We start from the raw sequence: 17,192 nt of genomic DNA, 5'->3' as shown, positions 1-17,192 counted from the left end.
GCAAAAGTTGGTTGTATTAAAATAGAAGTGTCTGAGAATTGTTGGGGATTTTTTTTTCTTTGTCGTCAGCTTAATCGCTACAAACCAAGATCTAACAGTCTTATGTGTTGTTTCGACATGAGGAAACGTAACATGTAGATTCATTCTAAGGTCACTGAAAACCGATCAGATAATAAATTTGGGGTTGAAGGGATATATATATATATATATATATATATATATATATATATATATATATATATATATATATATATATATATATATATATATATATAATACAAGAACTATCATTAAATAGTAATATTGGATAAAGTTATTAGATAAGTTATAATAAAATAAAAAAGAATCTTTGATGAAACAATACACTTTTTTTTCTACAAACGAATAAACGATGCCATTGTAGAACGATGAATTGTAAAACTTGCCAACAGATTCAAAATAATCAACAAATATATAATTGTACATTTGAAATATAAACGTCGTAAATAATCATAATAAATACCCTCATGCTAGAGTATAATGATTCAAACATGATCTCAAGGATCTGCACCTGAAGACCCATTCCAATGAACTTTAGCGCAGCATCCCAGAGCATCACTCTTCACGTCTTATCTAAGGCAGGACTATAAAATCAAAAGTAAATATTGGTTATGTTTTGTTTGCTTGCATCCACCCGACGAGGAAATCAGGAGCTCTTGAGCCATTATTTGAAGATAAAAATTGTAATGTGTTTGTGTACCATTTTAAGGACACTCGTTGCGATGGCACGATCACCTCGAAACCAAACGCACTACAATGCGCATCGTGCTCCAATCGCTCCCGCCAATGACATTGGACATCCTGCCACTTGGTAACCCGGGGCTCAAATTACCCGTGAGCAATTTTTACTACCGCCACTATGGCATTAGCCGCGCAATGTCTGCGTTTCCCGGCGGGGTCCATCAGGCAAACCCGGGGGTGGTTGTAAAATTCCCGAAAAACGTCATTACTTTCACCTATAAAACTGTCTCCGCTGGCGCTGCCACGGGACATCCGTCACCAATCGTCTTGCCGTGCCGTACGTTCCAAAGTTCCCTCCGGAAAAGGATCTCTTTCACTCGACGGTACATGCAACGGCTCACCCACACCAACGCCAGCCCCGGGAGTTTCAGTTGCGTTCGTTCCAGTAATTGTGAGTGCATTTTGGGTGGCATTAAAAACGCCAGAGCATTTCCCTGGAAGTTGTTAAATCATTTCCCTAACCCGACGACTCGCCGACGGCGCGTTTTACGAGCGATCCCGGGGAAAACGGTCTCGGTTCGACTCCGGTACTAACCACATTGCCATCTCCATTGCCCCGGACCGGAATGCCGTCCCGGAGGAACCTAGAAAACCTGCCACTCATGCATCGTGTCTCTGGTCGATCGTACCGATCACGCAAACTCGCTGCACGGATGCAGCGGAAACTACAATCGTACATAAATGGAGGCTATAAAAATGCACCCCAAATGGGTCCCGGAAATGGACCCAAACTCGGAGCTGGTGTTTTGCAGAGGTTTGCTAGATTTGTCGACGACAGCAGCCAACGATTAGGAGCGTTAAGCCCGGTGAATTGAGGGCCGATATACCGAAGGGCGATTCGCAAGTATTCCGGCGTCAGGAAGCAACTCCATCAAACGGTGGAACATCAGGATGTCATCGTGCTGCAGCGCTCGCATGCACAATAGCGAAGATCCTAAGAACACGATCGTAAAATTGTTCACTTGACGTTGGGTGGTCTCATCGAGCGTTTGCGACTTATTTCGCAACGAACCCCCTCCAAAACAAGCAGATGAATGTCTTTTATTTGCTGAAATAAAAATGGCACTCGTTCTACAAAGGTTTTCCATGACGCTGGTACCTACAAACCATCCATCGTATGCACAACCAAGAAGCTAGATTCCAACGTACCGAGATGGAAAACCCCCGATGGGTATGGGAAAAATGTGATCTGTTTACAAATCGCTTCCCGGAACGCCCTGGGCCAAAGTCCCCTCGGCCTGGTGCGGCATGGACCGCTTCCAAGGGATCTTGGCCGGCTTTGAAACCGTCCGTTTGATGGGTTTTCGTGCGTTCGTCCGGAGTACGGCACCGAAACGGGGCGCATGTTTACGACTTCTTAAGATGCTGACGTCAAAATATGTCAATTAACCATTTAAGTCGTGTCCATACACAGCCGTCGGTGGCAGAATCCGATCGTACGACAGTGGGATAGTCGATTTTCGCCTCGGGAGCAAATCCCGATGACAGCCGCGACCGAAACGCGCTGTTACGGGGACCGTAAATATGATTGATCTTTGATGAAGCCATCAAACCGGCTAATGGCTCATGAACGGTTACGAGAGAGTAATATACCTTGTTCTTTTGCTTGTTGTTGTTGTGCTTCATCTCTAACGCCACGTGGTTCAAGCCGCGGGATTTTCCGGCTTTCCCAGGGTCGTCCCGGCTGGACCCGTGGGGCGATTCAGAGCGCAGTTAATCGACATTCATTGGATATTGAAATATTTATGAGGCTCGTTTTTAGGCATAATAAATTGCGCCACGGTTAGCGGAGCCAGGTTTGGTATAGTGCAATGAGAGCCCGAGCATGGGACTTGAATAGACAAAAAAAATGTAAAGTGAAAGTGATAACATTACCACAAAAAGAGCCTATAATATGCTTCATGATTAAATTGAGTTTGGAAGAAGTTCAATGTGCATTGTAATTCATGTAAAATATTTCGAATAATTTATTGCTGTTATAGATTTATTATCCGTTTAGCTGAGCGTATCGTATCGAATTACATTTGTAACAGAACATGCTAAAAATCATAAACTATCGGTTGTTAACGCGCTAACGAGTGACCTTGTTAGCGCGCTCTACCCAATCGTTTCACGCTTTCCACAGGTTGACGATCGTGCGGACGATCATGTGGATGGAAGAGAAAGAAAAGGCATGCGAGATAGAAAAGAAGAAAAAATAACATCCAATCCAAGCTCCCAATTACTGGCCCGTCGGTGGAAACGTGAACCATTTCATTTCCAGACCAGGCCGCCCATTCCGTGGTGCTAAAAAAGATCAAAGTGTGTGGTGTAAATTTTACGATCGTTTGTGGGCCATAAAAAGTATATTTCCGTTTGTGTGCGCGCGTGTGGATGTTGTGTGACGGTTAGGAAAACGGCGATCCTGGCCACTATGCGTACTGTCCCGGCGCAACAATTCGTGGTCATCTTCCCATCCGATCTGCTGGTGGAAAAGGCGTGATTTTTCCGAAAAGCAAAAACTCCCCACCGCGGAGTTTTGGGCCGATCCTTTTGCCCATTGGCCGGTCGGTGGACGGACGTTCTCTTTGTCGAGTTTTGCTTATCTTGGGTCTCGCGGCTGGTGGGCCACCCGCTGGGACCTTAGGCCACGCACACCCGCACCGGAATGGTGTAAAATTCAAAACAAACAAACAATCGATCAAATAAATAGAGAGAAAAATCACGCCCGCCATTCGAAAACCGCGTGTTGCGGCTTGGCTTTCAGATCCGAGCTGGCTGTTTCACCGTAGGCGGTAACGAGGATCGCCGGTAAATATCGATTCCGCCCGCCGAAAGCCGAAACCGATCTCCGCGCGATGTATCGATGGGGAAATTCAGCTAATAATAATGCCGGCCGGCCTGTCAGATGTTGAAAATAACAGAAAATAATATTACACCCATCGTTTGGGTCGTCGACGGGCAATGGGGGTTTTCCTTACGACACGGGAAAATCGTGGACCCCGCCACAATGGTGGTGCCACACGCGAGGGGAACCACCCAGATCGAAGTCAATAAAAATTGGGAAAATCGAACGAATGGTTGAATTGGAAAACACACAAACAACGATTTAACCCATTTTAACTGCCCGCTTCCGTTTCGTTCCATGTCAACGGGCCGGATGGTGGCAGGATGGTTTGTGTCCGGTGTGTGTGTGTGTTTTTACATTCGTCATTGATGTGGTGGAAGAGTAAATAGGTTTTTTCATTAATCAGCCATTGTACTGATGGCTTGGTGGACGGGCGAATGGCCACAGAACATCGATTGTAAGCGCTTGTTGGATTGGTGATCGATTTGACATCAGAAGGGGGAGAAAAACCGCTGATGACGTGTAAATGTGCGGTCGTGCATGCATCAACATTAGCGTGGTTAATTATAAAAGATGCGTAGCTATTCAGAATTTTAATGGATGATGATGTCAATTGAATTTGATGTCGGTTCGATGAATCGAGAGAATCGTGGTAACGGTGTGATTGATCCGCAGATAATATGAAGCACTGGACAGGGCCATTTTTACACTGATACATCGACATGACTACAGAATTTTATGGAAAGAGTCTCAGTACATCTGGAAGATCTTGAAGGCAAGTAGTGTAAATCAAATAGGATTGATAGTTTCTTAAAAATAATAGGATATGTAAAAGAACGATGCATTTCATTGCCATTTCGCACATTTCCTTTATAATTAATTCTTGGATTTTCCATCGTTACCTTGGTTACTGATATCTGCTAACTAAATGCTCTTACTAATGTCAGAACAGAAGCCGACATAGCAGGCGTTTTTGTTCAAATTTTGGAATTCCTCGATTTCACATCACGCTGTAAGCATTCCAAAATTTTGGCATTCCAAAATCTCTTTTCTAAAAATTGAATGCAGTCCTTTTGTCCCTCTGTTTCATCGCCGTTCCGTACGATAAACATGAACGGAAACCAAGTATACAACGCTGACAAGTATTTATTTTCCAAACACTGATGATTCATTCCGGACAAAGGCTCGCTGAATTAACCGCTAAAAATACCTCATGAATGGACCCGGGCGGAAGTATGCGAATGCTCCGGACTTTACATCGACCGGTTACTGTGTGACCCCCAGACGGCACGCCACATTTCCGCGCGAAATAACACCCAAAGCCAACGGACCCGACGAGGACGAAACGGGGGCCAACAAACTGACACCACGTTTGTGACCCGCTACTTGACGTTCTCGCGCTTGGCGTGTGGCCTGGCGGTTTGCAGTTCGCGCGAAAGTTGCCACATTCGGCGTGCTAAATGTCGCGCCTCCCTCGGGAAGGGTGACCAAAAACCGTGATCCTGCCAGCTAGGCGCCATTAATCTTTCGCGTGGCGAAGAAACCCCGGTATGCGCGCTCGGACTCGCTCCAGCGGTAATGTATCAACATTTGTGTGCGAGTTGCGACGGCCTCTGACGTATTCCCGGGTCTGACCACGGTGTGCTGAAGTTGTGGAATTCGTTTTTTTTATCCACCGTTCGGGAAACCCCCGGCATCCTGACGGGGATAAATTCTTGACACATTTCGTGAATCGGAATCGAAAAGTCTGAAACTATGGCGCAAATGTGTGAGAGATCGTAAGTGTTTGAGGTGAATTCTGAGGGATTCTCTGGGCTAAGCAATATTGCCACGTGCGTCTTTGATTGAAGTGTTGTTAGATTGATTGTAATTTATAAAAAGGAACTTTCAATAGATGCTCGGAACAGTTCGTTTCTTTTATGGTAGGCGTTTATCCACTTTATATACTTGCTGCTTTGGGATTTATTAGCTTAGCACCTTCTTGGTTTAGTGCTTCTTTTCCTGCAAGGCCGATGCACATTCAAACGTGCTAAGCTCGCAATCCATTGTAAGAAGTCAGCTACAATTTGCACTGAATGGAGATGCCCCAAATTCGGCATTTGGCTGGGCGGATTAAAAACCCCCACTGATGAGAACGCATTTTTTCCCTGCTGCTGGCTAACGATGGATCGCACACCGTCATTTGTCACCGGAATCATCCGTAGAAGAATGTCGTCCCGAGTCGAGTCGGATCGCGAGAGGATTCCCTCGCTTGTTTAACCCGTCTGAGGTTAGGCAGCAATAAGGAACCTTCAATGACGGTTAGCTGGGGTCGGTCGGAAGGCATCTATTAGCGGCGTCGTGGAATGTTTCTGTGTACCAACTTCTGCCAGAGTGCTTGGTGTCACGAAAGGAATCGTCACGATCGCGCCACCGCACGTGGTCAACTCTTTTCTTGCGCTCGTTTGTGGAGACAAATCAAAACAAACAGAAACGATCTCTCATGCCGGAAGGCGTCTGCAAGAGGGCAATGGCCCAATCCTTCTCGGGGCTAGCGATTTGCTGGATGAAAATGGGCACAATCGAGCGGAGTAATTGTCGCTGAGCCGTTGGTAAGTGCCGAACGGGAGAATTGTTTTCTTACTGAGCTCGAGCGTGTGTTATTTTACACGATCGTGACTTATTACAAACGGACATGCTGATAAATATTTTTCTCTTCGACGTGGTAGCTGCGAGTTGAGACAATAAATAAATAGGCATGTTTCGGGTAAAAATTTCCCCCTAATGATTGTTGTTCATCAGTGCCAAACCGAAATAAAGCAATGTTTGTTGCTTTTTGTGTGCTACTTCATCGACTGGATGGGATTTAAAATAATCTCGTTAAAAAAAAAAGAAAAATTAAAGAGAAATTTTCCAAGTTCCAACTAAACAATTACCTAGATACCTTCAATTGGAAGCCGGTGCAGTGTCCTTTCGCACCGCGGACCATGATAATGGTGATAAAAGCAAACAAACTCACCGATGGCTTCCAGTTCGTTTTCGACTGCAACTCCCGCTCAGTCCCGCGCTTTTCACTCGCGCCGGTACCAACAACACCGCGTTCTCACTGTATTAACGTCAATTACGCAAACATAAAGAAAACAAATAGCGACACTAATTTGTTACTCCATCACAGCGCAACGCTCGGATCGTACCGAAAAAGGAGCGACCGCTGTTTGTGCAGCTCAAATATAAAATATTTTCCCCTTTTTTTTCCTGTTCCTGCGCGACATCACAAATCGCGTCCCAAGCGAGAACGGGAAGGAAAATCCAGAATCCTTCACATCTCTTCCCGGGTTCGCCACCAGGGATGTCCGGGATGCCTGGTAGGGACAAAACGGGGGAAAGAAAAGCCATAAATGTCACGTGCTCGACGGCACAATCCGTCCGGTAAACGAACCGAACGCCCTTGCCGGAGGACGAGCATGGGCTGAAATAACACTCCACGCAGGCACTGCATTTCGTGTGCAGTTGCAACTTTTCCGCCGCGAACGGTGAGTGGGAAAATTTAAAGCCGTTACAAAAACAATCATAAAACCCCGCACTCGAACGGAGGGAAGGTTTGATTTGCGAACGGCAGGGAAATGTGAGGGAAAATTGACTGAACCACAACCGCACTGGAACGGTGCCGGGAAAAGTCGGATGAGGCGGGTTTTGCGAAACCTTCGGATGGGTTGTCCGATTTATTTTCTCCTCAGGTCGGTCGGAAAAGCGTCGCGGTTTGAAGGTGAACCGGCCATGATGGGGCCATTTTCCGATGGTTCCTTTCGACCACCGACAGCTTCTAATTCGATCGGAGAAAAACGGACTGGTTGAAGAGGGAGTCTGCTTTGGGAGTTCAGCTTGCAGGTTAAGGTGGTCGTTTCGATATTTGTCATTGTCGGGTTGTTGTTTCGAAGTGATTGCAGAAATTGTTTTCATATAGAGCCACGTTCATCAGGATTAGAAGCATATTATACATTTGCACTGCTTTTTTTGCTATGTTGAAGAGAACATTTGAATTTACTCAAACAAGAAATATCTTTTCCAACCATGTGCCTCATGTGTTTTCATTCTCGAAAAAAGAAAAGCAAAAAAACAAAACTCATAAAAAATCCCCTACATCGTTCTTCGACGTACAGATTCACTCGATCCGCTGCACGTATGTGCAAGGAAGCGGTAAGCGAAAAAATCATAAAATATAACGCCGTCGAACACTGTGCACCAGAGCGGGTGGAATATGGAAACATGAAAATGTAAAACACAGGCCACAGGATAAACCGGGAACGGCACACTTAAGCAAACTCGCCGCCTACGGCGCTGGGTGCTACAAATTTGTCGCTTGCATCGCACGACCGCAACCCAGGCCGGGGACAGTTCATAAACAAATAATATATCATAACGAGCCCGCCACCGGGTTTCACCAGCCGCGGCGAAAGCTGTAAAGTGGCGGAGATAAAATAGTAAAACATATAGCGGCGTGGAGTGGAATGGAAAACTAAGCGAAAAAAAAACACCGCCTTCCTGGGAGTGGGAGCAAGAAAAAAGAGGCCAGAATGCGAGTCCGTTGCGTTTTCCCGGAGGCTGCATTAGAAGACACGACATTGCCTGGAACAACGGTAATAAATACGGTGCGCCCGCTTCGGCCAAGGATGCTGGGCTTTAAAATCCAGTAATCCATTCCCGAGTGATGACAGCAAAGGATGCATAAAAAGCGGCCTCAAGCCATCGTGACGTCGGCAAGGGAAAGCAAAACAAGCAAAATCCGTGCACCGATTGTGGTTTCTTCTGCGCAAACCGCGATACAATCGAAAAAGTACGCAATTAGAAACTCCTGGCTGGCGTTTTGGACGAGCTCCTGGGACTCCTGGTGGCAGATGTTGCTGCTTCCTGCTTTTCTTCGCGCGAAAGAACGCTCTAACGAGAGCGATCGTAAAACAGCGCGTTGCTTTGATCGCATCCTGCGGCGTTTTCGCACTGGAAAATGTTTCCCATTTGGTGAACAAAGTAGGCGAATGTCGATGCAAAGGCTTGCCGTGGCGCAAATGCGACCGGAAACGTCAATTGTTTGATGGGATAATTTTGGGAGTTTATTTCCCTACCACGTGGCTTATTTTTTGGTTGCAACGAGAGGATACCTTTCCAGCGCGAAATGCAACATTCGTTTCCCATTAGCCATCAACCTGCTGGAGCAGCTTAAGAATTGTTGTTTGTAGCCATTAAACAGTCTCCCTAATTACGGCATGCCTGAGAAGCGGAACGCTAGAGAGCATTTCTGGGAATGTACCTTTTTGAGGATTTTCAAAAAGCAACGCAAATGCACACACACAGGCGTGTGCACATTCACTCTAATGGCGGTGAGGCGTAAACCAGCGGCGAAGGTGTTTATTATGATGGATGTTTTGTTTATTTCCAGTACACTTCTTTTTCAAGTGGCTTCAAAGATTAAAAGACTGCGTGCGGCTTAAAAAGCGCCTCGGCTCGACGGCTTGTTTTTCCTCGCAGTTGTGCGTCTTTTCGGCGAGTGTTTTCCTCTTTCGCCGCGCTAATGAGTTGCGGACGGCCCGATGGTCCCGGATGTTCCGGCTGATCGATTGACTTCAAAGACTCCGAAGAGCCCTGGGAAGACGCTTATTGGCGGCGCTGCGTCTGCGAAGGAATCTTCCTGAACAAACAGCACGCAGTCAATAGTTCGCTCCGGACGCGTTGTGGCGGCGGATGTTTGCGTGGCTGAAAATTTGCAAATGGTGAACTTCAAACGGCCAGCAACGAGAAACGGACGTCTAGGTGCGAAAGGTAATCAAACGGAGCCGTGTTGAGTTGCTTGATGTATTCGTAAAAGGTACATGCAAAAAACGGGCGTTCTTTTGTTTAAAAAAATAAATAAAAAGCCGTACCCTTTGTTGTGCATCGTAAATTTGAAATGATTTCTAACAGGTTTCTTTCTCAGGATGAGAGAAAGTCAGTTTAAAATAATTTGTGATCTTATTTTTCTCGGATTTACTTTCTTTGGAGTTAATTATTTTCAAATGAAATGAGTGAAATGTACAACATCTGAAACCCATTCTAAACTTTCGATAAAAAACTAAGTCTCATTAAAAATCCGAAAAGGAATGTTTATACATATGCTATCGATATGTTACCGACGTTTTTTCCCATAACTTTACACAGAATATTCACCACACCTGAAGAAACAACCGTAATCCGCGGGGCCCTTGTTTTTTGTGGAGAAAGTTTCCAAATAGGGTCTTTGTTAACCCGGTCAAACGAAGTAAAAACCCCGAAACTCATTAGCTTCGAATCGGTACCAGATTTTCTCCTGAGGGAAAAACATCCTCCTACTTGTACGATCACATTCATAAATGAATGATAAATTGCTGCGACAACAAATCGAGGCCGAACCTTTAATCCTCACTTTCGGCGGCTCATACGCGGCAGAGAGTGAGAGAGAGAGAGTGTGCCCTCGTTCGTATGCTTTTCCCCAAAACCGTTTTCCCCCGGTAATGCTGGATTTTTTCCCCAGAAAAGCGTCTTTTTCCCAGTGCGTAGGTGACGGTGGTTCGCATGCATGCGTTGCGGCATGGCATTCTAAATAAATAGATGGGCGGAGCCAACAGGCGGCGATCCGCGATCGTCAGTGATCGTCGGCAAAGGAAGTCATAAAACGTGGCCCGATCGCGTCCGCCTCCGTCATAAATGCGTAAGCGCAGGACGCGTGCGCAGGCGCCTATGTGCCGTCTCGTTCGCACACGAAGAAAGCCCGAAAGAGACGGAACGCACGATCGTACGCTAAAGGGATCGCAATAAAACGCTCCAATTCTTCTTCGCGCACAAGCGCGCGGTGCACGGTTTTACGAGTTTCGATCTAGTGTGAAGCATAAATAATGGGAAAGGTTGCGTTTTTGGGACACGGTTCGTGCGATCGTACCCTCGCGGGAAAAAAGATGGATCTTCGGGGCCGCCTTTCGGGGCGCACAGGTCCTTTCGTTGGTGGGTGGAGGCGCACGGCGTGTTTGTGGAAGGCGAAAGTAGTTGTTTCTGTTTTGCATAAAATAAATAGATCGTACGCCGGGGGTTGTTTTGGGAGCGCTCTTGTCGAGGGCGCAAGTCACAGCTAACGATGCGCGAACTGGTAATGGCGTCCGGGAGGGAAATCGAGATCCCGTCGGTTCAGTGGGACCTAAAGGGGCAGGATTTTAGTCGTTCGTTTGATCTTCTCGAAGACGCACGCACGCGATCGTGTCGGTTGTGCTGGTGACGAGTAAAGTGATCCTTTCGATGCTGGAGTCAAGTGTCCGTGGGAAGGAGTGGAATCGACTTAGAGAGAAGTGACACTTAATTTTGGGTGATAAATATAAGTGCCTGAAAAAATAAACCCCAACGAAGTAGACAGAGGCTGGATGCGAAAAGTGACGCTTCTTTACTAGTGGGGGAAAACAAGGATATTCCATTTCGAAATGCTACCGTACAGTTCGTATGCGGCCGCGATTCAGCAGATCCAAAGCCTTAACCACGAGCTGGCAATGTTCAATCAGCATGCGGGTGGGCGCCATTTACCGCATCCTGAGCACAGTGCGGCCACTCTGGGCAGCTCGTACTTCGGGCTGAATAACTGGTCACTTCCGTTCTCGTTTTTGAAATCGGTACATCGACCGGAAAAGCCACCGTTCTCGTATATCGCGCTCATCGCGATGGCCATCAGCAGTGCCCCGAATCAGCGGCTCACGCTTAGCGGTATCTACAAGTACATCATGGATAAGTGAGTGAACGTTTGAGGAATTCACCTCTCGCGAGCGAATAGAGGGATTTTAATCGGAAAAGCGAAAGGCATGCTTTTGGCCGGATTTATTATGAGTGAAAGCATGGGCATGTGTAAATGGTCAGTCGTTATAATCCGTTAGTGGATCTTTTGATTATTGTGATTTACACAGGTGATTTGAAAATGTGGTGCTCTTTGGTGTAGAACTAGGATATAGTCAATCAATTTGGTGTGATAAACAATATGAGCTTTAGGTGTAATTAGCTCCATGTTTAACAAGCCCAAGGCAATATTTTATATTCAGTTATTTCCTTTAGCATGAATGTTGACAAGAAAAGCCTATAAATATCGCGATTCAATCAAGGAACGTGTTGAAAATAAATGAATGCTTTATTTTATGGGAAAACAGATGAATATTTTAGCTTTGTTTGCTAGTAAAAGCCATCCATTGCTACATGAAAACGACTTTGCTTGTATTTTTTGCTCCATTCCCTCGAAAATTTTACCAAATGAATCACGCTCCCTTATGTGGTCGCATGCACCGCAATGCCGTACTCATTTGGTCCTGGGCTTCATTTCAGCTTCCCGTACTATCGTGAAAATCGCCAAGGCTGGCAGAACTCGATTCGGCACAATCTCTCGCTGAACGACTGCTTCATCAAGGTGCCGCGAGACAAGGCGTCCGCTGGCAAGGCGCTACCGGTGGATGATCCTGCCGCTGGTGGAGAAGGTGGCGGCAACGGGGCAGCCAGTAATGGTGGTGCAGGTGGCAAGGGCAGCTACTGGATGCTCGACCCCTCAGCGAACGATATGTTCGAGCAGGGCAATTACCGGCGCCGGCGAACTCGCCGCCAGCGCAACGCGAAATTGATCCTCAACGGCCACTTTCAGGTAAGCCTAGAGAGTGAGAGAGAGAGGGACAAGGAGATGAGTTATCAAAAAAAAAAGAACGGAAGGAAAACACGGAAACCCTCCAGATTCTGCTCCGGGAAAACCGACGCTTATCGGATGTATTTTTTTTGTTGTACGTCGGTCGCTTCCTTGGCCATTTCCATTTACATTTCCCGTGCGGTTTTTCCCACTCTCATCACAGGGAGCTCCGTTTACGCTGGCATTTCCACCGGCAGCACCGCCACGGGGACCAGACTTCATGGACGCAGTGTCATCGGGTGGCCGACGGAACGAAACCACCGATCTTCATCATCTGATAGTGCGAAATGATTTGATCCAGTCACCGACCGACCTTCCGGATCCGGGGGCGCTTCTTCTCGGTGCCGGATGTTACCACCGTACCCATCCGTATGTCCACGGGCCATCACTAGCGCCCTCTGGTGGGGCTTCATTAACCGATAAGAACCCGCGGGATGGTGCCGGTGGTTCCTTGGGAGAGTGGCCAAACAGGACGAATACCTTCAAGCAGTTCGGTGAATCCGATTCGTGCGATCCTGGTGTTCCGGTGAGCTCTGGGGACGTGCTCGAGGAACTGCTCGATTTTCCGGTGCACGCAGGATCCGATGGGGAGTACGAAAGTGAACCGAAAGAAGCTCCAGTGTTCCGACGCAGCAGGAAAGGTGATAATTGCCTGGACCAACAACAATTTCCCGCTGTGCACTTCCCAGCCGGTTCGTTGGATGCGTTTCTGTTGAACGAATTGGGCGGATTGAAGGTCCGTGGGTGTGATTTGGGTGCGTATCCATTTAGCTCCGTGTCTGCCAGCACCTCAAACAGCCCAATAGACGGTCGTAGGTCCAACTCGATCGAGGTGTACGCAGCAACAGGAGTTCCGGAACAAGCGAGCAGCTATGGTGCGTTCGGAGACGGCCCGTGTGTACCTGAGATCGCACCTAACTCGACACTTTCGGCCGGTCCAGCAGCCGCCCTGACGAAGGGTTGCAGCGCAAACAACACCCGTCCTGGTTCAGACGAAAGTCCAAAAGCCCACGAACCACCACGGCCAGCGTCGATGGAACGGCACATTCGGAGCACGAAAGTCGGTAGCCTTAAGTCGAGCAGTTTCACCATCGAAAGTATCATGCGGCGGGAGTAGAGTAGGTCGTCGTAGGCCGCTGCTGTCCCATTTACAAAGCACATTTACATCCCAACCCCCGGGATCACTGTTGACAGTGGCTCAAGTCGACAAACTAACTAGTTAGGATGTTTTTGGGTAAATACATTTTCGGGCTACTAACGGGTACGTACGACGGTGGACTTGACCGTTGCAGTTGAGAGTAGAGTTTTCCCAACTGGTTGCATCGGGGGTTTCACTTTTTTTGGGTATTTTTTTAACCATCGCTTGTTCTGTTGACACGTACCTGTGGAGGCAACCAAATGTGGTAGAAAATTGAAACGTACGGGTTTGGAGTTTGCCCCAAAATGATGAACAAACAAGCGGTCATTTATCTCGAGGTGACGTTTAAAATAGCCTACTGCGTGTGCGGGAAGATTCAGTGCTTCCGAAGCAGTCTCAATTCTGCTAAATCCGTTTGGCCGACGGTTGAGAATGCGATGTGAAGGATCTTGGGATGCGAACAAATATTTTTTTTTGCGTTAAACTGCCATATTTCTGTGCAACTGGCTTGTAAATCAATTAATGAACAATATTGTACAGTGTTCTCGTTTTTATAATCGTAGTAGGCACCGTCGCTAAATGCTGTCAATCCTTGATTGTGATGTGGGTATGTAAATAAAAGCTAAATTTTCAAAATTATTCACTTGAGTTTGCTTAAACTTAGCTGATTTGTATCGAATACTCTCTTTTAAAAACGCATTGCATAATATCACCAACATCAATACTAGCAGCACTCGTAGAAAATTACCAAAAAATAAACATTTGCTTACTATGCTCAACATAGAGCGGATTTGTTTTGAGATTTCAATTCGGTTCGTTGAATGCAGAGTTAACCACCATGAAGTTATGGTGGATGCGAGAGCACACCGAAGTAATCTCGTTACACGTTACAAATGGATTGTTGAATTGTTTCGATTCAATTAGAAAATTTAATCACACGTTCCCCCCACTAACAAACCAACCCTTTTGCGAAGGATGTAATGGGTTTCACTACACACATACGCAAACGTATTATCCTCGAAACCATTACCACTCGAGCCGCTTCTGCCGAATTACCCGTTGCGTGTAAAATCGTTTACGCGAAACGGTTGAACGATCGAGAATCGGCATCAGTCTGTTTGGTGTTTTGTGCTTTTTTTTGTTTTGGTCCGCGACGCCTCCAGACAATTCCGGCCCGATTCGATTTATCACAATTCCCAATCCACGAACGCAAAGGACGGCCAAAGGCGCAACGGCACGATGCCGGATAAAAACGCGCTGTATATAACCCGTAACGATGATGGCGGTGAAAAAGTTTGTTTTAAAAATCTCAGGTTCTAAATTCGATTTTTTCGCTCGTTATTCATGGGGCGAATCTAATAAAGTTGATTTATGTCACCGGTCGGTACGGTTGGGTGGCTCGCGGAGCAAGTTTGTGTGCGCCTGCCGGAGGCCTGCGGAAAACGGCAAATAGGGGAGAAAAAAGGAAAAATGGAAAAAAATCTGCCAAGTCAAAATAAACTAACACCATGCGGGAATGGTGGATGTCGAGTGCATCGGTCCGCTAGATCGGTGTGCCATTTTCGCGAACGATTTCTTTGAGTTTTAAAAGATTTTGCCGCGCTGTCCTTCGATGCTTGCTTGCTCTCTTTGTCACTCGAATCTCCCCAACTCGGCCACGTGAGCACACAAACAAACTAACGGTGTTCCTTGGGAGCGTGTATATATTTCCGATGGTTTAACTTCCACGCTACGTCGTCCTTTTTTCGGGCGTGCAGGATTTTATATTGGGCAGAGGGAACAATATCAACAGGAACCAAGTCGAGTTGACGGTAGAAGGGACCGGATTTAAGGCCGTCGGAAAATATGACTTTCGTGAGCCGGAGCAAGCAGCGGCAGTTGTGAGTCTCACTCCGCTCGGCGCAACTGAAGCATACGAAGCATAAATGCATAAGCAAATCATCGTAAAATATTTGCCTCCACCGAGCATGACATAAATCTGAATTCAATGGCTGTATGTTGTACCAGATTATGAGGGAATCACCGACATGGCCGTGTTGAGGAATTGTTTTGCAGTTTCGGTGCATAAGTTTGCATACGGGCTGAACCTTGAATGGATAGGCTCAGATCATTATCCTTTACTTTGTAGGACGCATTTCAGGTCAAAAAATAGAACTTACATATGTATCATGTACGACGTTAGATTTTTTCCACAGTGTGTGCTAATAGTTGTCTTTAAATAATCTGAAAATATGAATAAAAAAAGTGGAAAAAAGTGAAACAAAATGTCAACAAAACCATCCAACGTCAAGTATTATTACAAAACTTTGTAGTTTCCAATAGAAAATCAAAAACAACAATGATTAATTTTCACCTCAAACGGTACTGGAACAGTTTTGAAGCGTTTCCATTTCTCATTCCAACATCCGCTGTTGTGCGGCTCATGAAAGTCACCATTTATTTGAATAAATGTGTAAAGAATCAAATTGGCATTCGTTTTCGATTGAACGCCTGAAATTATTTGCCACTCTGATTCCACAACACACTAAACGCACCTGTTCCCCGGTGCCTTTACAAGTGCGCCGGAAAATGAGGCAATAACAAATCCAAACAATGCTTTCACGGGAGCAACGTGGGTTCGCTAAAGCCCAGGTTGAACAAAAAACTAGGTGAACCTTTCACACACTCATGCATTCACCATTGGCAGGGAACCTAAGCCGTTTGGCGTTTGTTTTTTCGAAGCCCAAGACAGCGCCACCCGGGCGATTAACGTGATTTAGCGGGTAAATTATGTGCAATCAATCATGGGGAAAAATGCGACAAGCGGAAAGATGAAAACACGCATACCGTCCCGGTTCGGCCTGGGTGGGTTTTGGGGTGGAAAAACAGCCCCGTCCTTTCCCGTCCTTCAATAAAACAAAACACAAACCAGAACCGGAGAGGCTTGTGCATTGTGCCAGGCCGGAAGGTTTTGTTTTCCGGCCGCTGGGTGCCTCGAGTCGGGGTTTCTTCGGTATTTGGCCCACCCTGCCACACGTTTCATGTTTACCGTGCGCGGATATGGTTTAGTCGTAAATTGTCGATCGCTTTTTGGCGTTTTGGCCGGGTTTTTGGGCTTGTTTCGTGCCCTATTTATCTTATTTGCTGCCGATTGAGCTGGAGCCAAGTTCGGCGCTTCGTGTTCACATTTGCGTGCACACATTTTCCACCCGGGACCCGGCCTTTCGGCTGCTGATTGGATGCAACGGAATGGTTTGTTTGTTTTGAAATTTCTTTCGCTGCTTACCGATGGCGTGGGCACGCGTGTGAGCTGGAGAAATTCGCCACGCCACGCCTGGTTTAGGTGTTTGGGAGGCGTGAGTTGTCTTCGTCCGGGGAGTTGAGCGCACCTGAATAGTTGTGGGAGGGTTAGAGCTTGATTTGCAAGAAAACCTGTGCTGTGTGGGTTGAGAAAATGTAATCCGATTGCTGTCTTGGTCCATCGACGAGACCAAGAAATTGAGTGATAAATGTTTCGGAGCGTCATTTCGGTGAGGTTCCGGTTCTCGCAGCGTTGCGTGTTACGATGGCATTAGCCAGAGGAACACATCCGCTACCGGTTGCGGTTGATTATGGGTGATTTTTCACCGTATTCTGTACGAGAAAGTTTTTTTTTTGCAATTTTTACCTTTAAATTGAATGTTCATAATGTAATGGAGACGCATGGTGCTTTTCAAAGTTCATATGCAAAATATGTGCAATGGAGACGCCTGGTGCTTTTCAAAATTAATGTGTGAAAAGTT

The 17,192-nt window shown here is 46.4% G+C and overlaps 1 protein-coding gene across 1 annotated transcript; it reads left to right on the top strand.

The window, feature by feature from the left end:
- The first annotated feature begins 11,061 nt into the window (after positions 1 to 11,061).
- On the top strand, positions 11,062 to 13,410 carry LOC128724969 (uncharacterized). Its single transcript, XM_053818689.1, has 3 exons — positions 11,062 to 11,363; positions 11,945 to 12,254; positions 12,457 to 13,410. The coding sequence occupies exons 1-3, from the start codon at positions 11,062 to 11,064 to the stop codon at positions 13,408 to 13,410; spliced, it is 1,566 nt and encodes a 521-aa protein (XP_053674664.1).
- The last annotated feature ends 3,782 nt before the right edge of the window (positions 13,411 to 17,192 follow it).

Source organism: Anopheles nili, chromosome 3 (assembly GCF_943737925.1).
Source record: "Anopheles nili chromosome 3, idAnoNiliSN_F5_01, whole genome shotgun sequence".
Taxonomy (NCBI): domain Eukaryota; kingdom Metazoa; phylum Arthropoda; class Insecta; order Diptera; family Culicidae; genus Anopheles; species Anopheles nili.
Note: the sequence above shows the minus strand (reverse complement) of the source record. Positions and strands in the feature narration are given on the sequence as shown.